The following is an 8,789-nucleotide window of genomic DNA, read 5'->3' as shown; positions in this document are numbered from 1 at the left end:
TGTGTGCACACTTTTTTTAATACTCATGAATTAGTTTCCTTGAGTATTTTCTGGATCTTTTATACACATTGGCCTTAATCATTGAAATAAAACTATTTTACCCCATAAACTCGTCGCAAACGAGAGTGTTTCACCTGATTTTACTCCCTCGTTGGATAAACATCCACAATCCTAAAAAATAAATACACTTTTTGTACGGGTTTGAAAGGTGATAATATAGCCAACGTTAACTGGGCATTATCCCAGTAGGCAACGGCTTGGCTGTGCATCTGGCATTTCTTTCATCTATGGGCGGTGGTTGCTTACCATCACGCGGAGCGCTCGCTCGTTTACCTACTAAGGCAATGAAAAAAAAAGGTATATTCTCGTACTTTATTTTCAGGCAACGTCAAACGCGACAACGCGCAGTAAGTAGGAATAATGTCATGCTGCTTCTTATTATTCAAAGTTCTGAATTAAATTATGATAGTTTTGTCATCAGGCGCGTGACCTGCTCATCTTGTCACTCAATTGCTACCGGAATTGTTATGCCGAAAGTATTGTACGACCACACAAACTATATAATAGATTTATCAACTCAGGTGAACTATACTGTATATATAGTTACTGTATGTATACTGTATAGAATATTTTTCATACTAAGGACATGGACGCCTTTCAGCTGATAGAAAGAGCTACGATTGCCCATAAACAGAATATTAATGCTAAGCACAGCACGATATTGCTCTATATTAATTTACCAGATATCGTTTGATTAATCGCTGGCTAATTACAAAATATCTTGCTAATAATATCTTCTATTTTATGTGCAAATTGAATTATATACATAAGAGAGACGTCTTTTACAATAAAAAAAATCAATAACCCCGAAAGATAAATAAGGGGGGAACTATGATTTTTCTTAAAATTTTTACCAACATGAAAATTATTAATCTTATTTTTTCAATAATTATTAATTGCAACTGGACTCTGTAATAGTTAGCCAGCAAAATCACATAAAGCAATTACACTGCCTACAAAGGTCTAAAAATGGGAACACTACGGTGCTTGCACATAACTTGCGAGAAATAATGCGTTATTACGTACACGAATCAAAAAAAAAAATTAAGGGGCTATTTGTCAATTTTTGCGCAGTAAAAATTCAACCGGGCCGGGCGTTTCTCACCACATTCTCCAGAAATATTCTCTGATCGCGGTGGTGGCGTAGTATATTGCGTCAGTACTCAGTACGAATACCGCGCTAAAGTCTTACCCCCTTATTCATAAACGTTTTTTATCTAAGGATGGAGTAAAGCTGTGATACAATCCTGTTTCTCAGTGCCCAACGGCACTGAGAAATAGACATAGGGCCGTTGTGATTGGTTATTATTGTTGTATTTCAATATTAGCCAATCACAACGGCCCTACGTCTACGCACTGCGAAGGCTGCCATGCCGTCAGCACTGAGAAACAGACTTGTTATCACAACCTTACTCGGTCGTTAGATAAAAAACGTTTATGAATAAGAGGGTTAGATTCGAATCCCGCTTCTATTCAATAATTCAATATTTACTGGTGGTAGGTCTCTAATATGTGAGAGTCCGCGTGGGTAGGTATCATCGCAATGTCTATTTCTGCCGCCAAGCAGCAGTGTGTAGTCGCTGTTGTGTTCCGGTTTGAACGACATGGTATCCAGTGTAACTACTGGACATAATGAGACTTAACATCTCATATCTCAGGATGGTGAGCGCAGTGGAATACCAATTAATACTTTGTAATTCAAGGTGTTGGATGGATTTCCACTGTTTATGGGCGGTCATATCGCTTACCACCAGGCGAACGGCAAGGTCGTCTCGGAATTTTAATCAATAAAAAAAAATCGCGACTGGGTTTTTTGTCATAAAACTTAGTTGCAACTCGGAGTCAGAAAATTGACGTTATAGAACTCTATATGTCTTGGGTGTTCCTGTCATTATGCATAGGGGAACCAGGAACCGTTAAAATCGTATCTTTATTGAGATGCAGAGAAGTTACGCTTGATAATCTCAGTGATATAAGGTGTATGTAGCATTTACCAGAAGTAGTAAAACTACTATATCATCGATTACGTTTTATTGACGTATTAGATAAGATCATTAAGATGAACCTAAATGAATATCGGTATCTTGATGCCGCTTTGATAAATTGACAGATCACGTTTCTTTATATCAATGTTGTATGTTATCAATAAAAACAATACTCGAGGAGAATAATCTTACAAAAGCATTTGGATTGTATCTAGACAAGTGGTAATCTTGAACATCACATTTCGTATACGTATAGTAAGAAATAAGTATCTACAATAAAAGTGGTTTGATAATAGTGAAAATATTCAAATTGATGCCACACGCGAAGTGACGATTCGCAAATCGTTCGCGTTTAGATACCTACGTGAGGTATTTAAAGAAAATTAGTGCTTAAACGTTAACTATGAGTTGTGGTAAGTTTGTCTTATATATTTAAATACATATTTATAGAATATATATAATTATGTTATAATTTATAACTTACTATACAAATTAAAAATAAGTTATTTTGTAATTTATTTGGATTTTGTTTAAAGCTCTGAGTTCAGCGGAACTACAAACTAAGGAGTTAACACCGTAAATACTGGACGGGTTTGGACCGTACATATGCAGACCATGTCTCAAATTTATTGATTAATTTAAGATCCTCCTCCAAGCAAAAGGCCTGGAGTATATTTTCCATACATTTTCGGCGGACGAATTACGTCGGAAATATGTAAAGATTTGCGAATAATTTCTTTAAAAAAATAAAATGTTAGGTCTTTTTTTAAAATTTAAACTACCAAAATATTCCTTATTAAATTGTTTAATTACCAGTGTTGTTTGCATATTAAAATAATGTGTACTTTAAAAAAAAATGAACGGAATCCACAATTTGAGCAGCATTTTTAATGTGAAATTAATGAGACAATATTGACATTATAAAAAAAAAATACTAACAAAGTTAAGATAACATATTCTAGAAAAAATAATATGTTTTTTTATATGTTTTATAAATTTCGAGTAGATAGCTTCTATAAATACAGTAAACGCGTCGATTTGCTGGGAGAGCACATTAATACATTGTATATATTAAAAGTATAAAATAGGACTTAATAATGCTCAAGGTATTTTCTCACAGCCAACCTTTAGGATGGGGATGGCTGATGAGGCAAAAAGGTTCTGGAGTGGAGGACACGAACTGGCATGCGCAGCGTCGGATGTCCACCCACGAGGTGGACAGAGGACCTCATAAAAGTCGCAAGAGGTCGCTGTGGGCTGTTCCAATAGGACGATCTGGAAATCTTTGGGGGAGGTCCATGTTCAGCAGTGGACATCCTGCGGCTTAGGATGATGATGAACTTCTAAGATGTGCGTAGATGAATCGGTATACACAACGAGAGAAAGAAATAGACATACGATTAGGACAGATTAATATAGTTTACTTATTATCCCGAAGAAGTCTAGAGTAGAACATTTATCCTGGCCTAAGCGTATCACGTGGGGGCAGCCGCGAACAACACCTAGAGAAAGTATATTAATGTGAGTCTATTTGTAATTAAAGCAAGAATACCAAGTCGATATGCGGTGGCGACGATGATATTCATAAGCTCGTGCGCGAGTTACATGATGAGGACCAACCTGAACGTCAACTTGGTGGCCATGGTTCCTGTTTCTAACACCACGGAATATGTAAGTACAATAACTTCGATTCTTGAAATAATAGGATATGATTTGATACCATGTTTTTATAGTCTAACATCCTTTAATGCAATTAAATATAATGCGAGGTGAGAGGAGCCTGTAGCCGTAAACGATACGATCGCTCATTAACAGTAGCAACACCATACACGACTTTGAATTATAAAGTGCTGCGTGGCACTTCACTACGCTTGTTACCCTGACACAATAAATATAATGCACTGAAAAGACAGAAAAGACGTAAGACGCGGCAGAGGCGCGGACATATGTCTTTTACGCGACCTTTTCATACAAAATGGCCGGCACTCGCGCGACGCTGTCACACGTTTAGAGACGAAAGATCATTGTATATTAAGTGAAAATGCAGAACGATTATGTAGTCAACGTTTAATTTTGTAGTTTAAGTGAAAATCATCTAGTTCTCTATATTTATAATAGACCGGGGTATTGCAATAACCCTCTGTATATTAGCGAGATACACCAGTGCTAACACATCTTCATCTTCGGAAGAAGACATGTTATAGTGTCAAAATCGGACACCTAAAAACCGTCATCTCTAGCGGCGCCCAGCGTCAAGTCCGTGCCTCGACTTTTCTATATGTTTTAAAAAATTACGACGGCACCCCGTCCGGAATGACAAGCCCACTGAACATTTTATTTTACTCAGGCTCGACAAATTGACACCACTGTACCCGATGGTGAATAATGTAGGGTCCAGATAGAGTGTTGACTGACAAGCGATGATTATTGCTCGCCAGTCGACACAATTATGCAGGCCTGTTTGAAAACGGATATAGACAGGCTGATTCCGGAACGCGACATAGTTACATTAGCCACTATGGCGGGTTTTAATTTTTTTTGTTCGGTGATCTCTATCCGCACTTTTGTGTTTTGCGACGTCACCGAACCTGGACGTTACGATGCAAGTATAACAAAATAAATAGCGAAAACACTAGGTACTATAATAAAATATTTTTTTTACCTAAATTTTAAACATCTTTTATTTATTTATACACTAGGGTTTCTTATTCCTATTATTTTACGCATAAATATTGTATCACAATTAATGTACAAAATCCATTACAGAGGTATATTTTGTTATATTTTTAACAAATAATTTGCGTTGCTTGCACACGGTTGACTGGAAACAGAAATAATATGCGCCAATACTTACCCGGGTGGACATTTGCATACAAAATCCTTAAGAAAACTAAATTTATTAATATTAATTACTGTTGTTTCAGGACTCACAAGTGACATTAAACTGGACAGCATATGAACGAGCTAACGTCATGTCGAGTCATTTATGGGGGGACATATTAGCCTGCCTTATCGGCGGTCCTATAGCCGAGCGCTGGGGAGCCCGGTACGTGGTTATCACAGGGGTTTTAATTAGTGCAATGCTCACCATGGTCACGCCTGTAGCAGCCAAACAGAGCTATATCGCGATGCTGATTGTTCGACTTCTTCTGGGCTTCTTCAGTGTGAGTAACCTATTCTTACGAATGTTAAGGATTTTTTATTTTTAGAAATAATATAAGACCCATAAAAGCGGCGATAGCTTAGTTGGTTATGGAACGGACTGCCGCGACGAATGTCCGCAGTTTCAAATCCCAAGGGCAAACACTTCTGCCTTTTCTAAACAATTATATGTGTATTCTTAGTGAATTATCGCTTGCTTTAATGGTGAAGGAAAACATCGTGAGGAAACCTGCATAACTGAGAAATTCTCAAAACGCAAGGGCACGCACCTCTGACTTTTCTAAGGTTACCTGTGTATACTTTGTGAATTATCGCTTGCTTTAACGGTGAAGGAAAGAAACGTGAGGCAATCTGGATACTTAACATACCCTCAAAATTCTTGGGGAATTTTGAAAAAAGTAGTGTTGTCTGCCAATCCGCACTAGGCCAGCGTGGTGGACTAAGACCTTATGCCTCTCAGTGGTAGAGGAGGCCCGTGCCAATAGTGGGACAGTATTTCATACAGGGCTGATATTATTACTATATATTATTATAAGACCCAAAGGGCGTATTAATTAGGCGTATTTGCAACTTAATTTCGCTCTCAAGTGTATATAAGCTGAAAAGCTGTCAAATTAAAGACAGTAACTTAATGATATTTTCAGTCACAGCATATGACCGATTTGACAACTGACTTTTTTGTATTAAACAACGCCAACTTAGCTATCTTTATTAAATGTCTAATTGAGTTCCTATTAAAAGGTGAAATCAATTTATTAATACAGCCCCTAGTGAGTGTTTCTATTTAGATAATTTTTAGTTACACTTATAGCTGATGAAGTGTTATGTAATTGAATATGTAATTAGAATATGCCGCAACTTATTATATTACCCAGCAAATTACAAAAGTATAGTTTCATTGATACAGAAGGTAAAAATAATATAACAATATATCAACTTTAGGAATAGTAATAATACTTTAATAATAATAATAACAATATCAGTCCTGTATTATATACTTGCCCACTGCTGAGCACGTGTTTCCTCTACTACTGAGAGGGATTAGGCCTTAGTCCACCACGCTGGCCTAGTGCGGATTGGTAGACTTCACACACCTTCGAAATTCCTATAGAGAACTTCTCAGATGTGCAGGTTTCCTCACGATGTTTTCCTTCACCGTTAAAGCGAACGATGAAATCACAAAGAATACACACATGATTTTAGAAAAGTCAGAGATCTGTGCCCTTGGGATTTGAACCTGCGGACATTCGTCTTGGTAGTCCGTTCCACACCTAACTAGGCTATCGCCGCTATAATGCTTTACATTGACACAAAACACAAAAAAATAACATATAATAAAATGAATTTATTACTTTTTAGGGCTTCGTAAACCCAGGTTGTCACGTGTTAATTTCACGATGGGCACTCGCCACCGACAAAGGGAAGTTCTCTGGCGCTCTGATGGGAGGAAGCATCGGTATATTCTTAGCTTGGACTATTTGTGGGTTCTTGATTGGTCCCTTCGGATGGGAATGGGGCTTCTATTTTTTCGGAATTGTATCCTTCGTATTAGGAGCGATGTTATGCTGGTCTATGTATGATTCACCCGACACACATCCTAGAATTTCAAAACAAGAGAGGAAATATCTCGCTGAAAACATTACGGTGCAAAATGGGAAGGTAAGATCTCAAACTAAATATCTTTGATATGTGCATTTATTCTTCACTTGCTATCAAACATTGTGTAATGATGACTTTTATTTTAAATGTTATCTTGAGAATGACTTTTGGAAGCACAATAAGGAACTCGAAATATGTATTATAATGCGTAATATTTTTTATTGCAGTTATCGATCCCCTACCGCCATATTCTAACGTCACTGCCGTTCTGGTCTCTATGTATCATAAACTTTGGAAGTGGCTGGGGGATATTCTTCGTCATTACCGCAGCCCCTAATTACATAGCAAATGCCCTTAACTTTAATATCGCCTCCACTGGCGTACTTTCAGCACTCACTTACCTCGCAAAATCCATATTTGCTATGATATTTGGATCCATAGGCGACTTCTTATTGAAGAAAAAATGTGTAACTTTGAATGCTTTGAGAAAATGCGCAATATTCATATCCCATGTGCTGCCTGGTCTAGGACTATTGGGAATGGGTTATCCTGGAATGAATCCGGCATATTATATAACACTGATTACTGCGGTAATGGCTTTGAATGGGTCTGTGACATTAACTACCGCAGTAAACGGACACGATTTGACGAGGAACTTTGCGGGCACTGTCAACGGCATCGCGTTCGCCATGATGCCTATCGCTGGGATCATAACTCCGTATATCACTGCCTACTTCACGAAATCTGATGAGGTTAGTAGATTAAGTTTGCTATACTCAACAGCATTTATTATGTATTTCTGGCCTTACATTTGGTTGGCCTTCGTTGGGTATCAGGCACGTATCATCATCATCATCATCAGCCTCATAAAGTCCACTGTTGAACATAGGCTTCCACTCAGTATATCCAGATGGACCTGTACGTACAGGCTTTTGATTTTATAACCCCAGACCGAAAACTTGTTACGTAGTACCACCAATCTTCGAAATGTACTTTGTGGATCACGTATAACTTTGTATAGAAGTATGGGTTAAATTCGGAAAATAGAATTGAATTTTAAGAACGTTTATTGTACCTTACGGTCTGTTTCGCAAGTTTCAAGCCAATTTTATTTGACAGTTATCGTATTAAACAGAGCATACATTAAAGTTACTTTTATACATGGGCAGCGTAGGTATGTGACGGACAGTATTTACTCAGAAATTGTGAAACAGACTCTTAATGTTCCTAATATCGGACGTGTATTGTTCAAAACATATATAAAATAAAGGCTATTTTTATTATTAAATACAATAATAATTATTATTTATTAAATATAAAAGTATGTAATATTTCCAGACAAGTGCGGCGTTATGGCAACCAGTGTTTTACACGGGAGGATCAGTGTTCATAGCGACAGGTTTACAATTTCTTATTTTCGGCTCCACGGAGACACAACCATGGAATGTTATTACAAAAATAGAAGATGAAAAAGATAAGGAAAAGGAGAAGCAATGACAAAGATGAAGAATCCATTTAGTTTAAGTTGTAAATAGGTTGTATTGTAATCATAAAAATTGAGGCAGTAGATAATAATTAATACCCACATATTGTATCTAAAATTTATAAGATATTAATTTATGATATTGGATTAATAAGCAATCATGTTATTTACTATTATTATACTTAATACTAAGTAATAATTAGGGTCCAGAACACTAAATCCCGATCCCCAAGGATCTAGAATTTCTTGGTTCTTTTGACGCTAAAATAATATAGGACTTTTATAAATTTGATTCCCGATTTTCTCTTTCGATGGTTTCGGAAATCGGGGTCTCCCTTAAAAAATGTTTCAGTAACAAAACAATTTCTATCAGTAGATAGAAGAAAATGAAACACATAGTAATGTGCCTTATTTTTTCCTTTCGTACGTTACTTATTAATTTATATTTTATTACTATGATCTCCTGTACAAATTTAACTTGAATATATATACAATATATA

The 8,789-nt window shown here is 36.7% G+C and overlaps 1 protein-coding gene across 1 annotated transcript; it reads left to right on the top strand.

The window, feature by feature from the left end:
* The first annotated feature begins 2,247 nt into the window (after positions 1–2,247).
* Positions 2,248–8,789, top strand: LOC119188888 (putative inorganic phosphate cotransporter). Its single transcript, XM_037437020.1, has 6 exons — positions 2,248–2,458; positions 3,589–3,716; positions 4,970–5,209; positions 6,567–6,866; positions 7,034–7,558; positions 8,145–8,789. Exons 1-6 carry the CDS (start codon positions 2,449–2,451, stop codon positions 8,301–8,303), a joined length of 1,362 nt encoding a protein of 453 aa, XP_037292917.1. The 5' UTR covers positions 2,248–2,448; the 3' UTR covers positions 8,304–8,789.

This window comes from Manduca sexta, chromosome 10 (assembly GCF_014839805.1).
Source record: "Manduca sexta isolate Smith_Timp_Sample1 chromosome 10, JHU_Msex_v1.0, whole genome shotgun sequence".
NCBI lineage: Eukaryota > Metazoa > Arthropoda > Insecta > Lepidoptera > Sphingidae > Manduca > Manduca sexta.
This window is presented reverse-complemented; position numbering and strand designations above follow the sequence as displayed.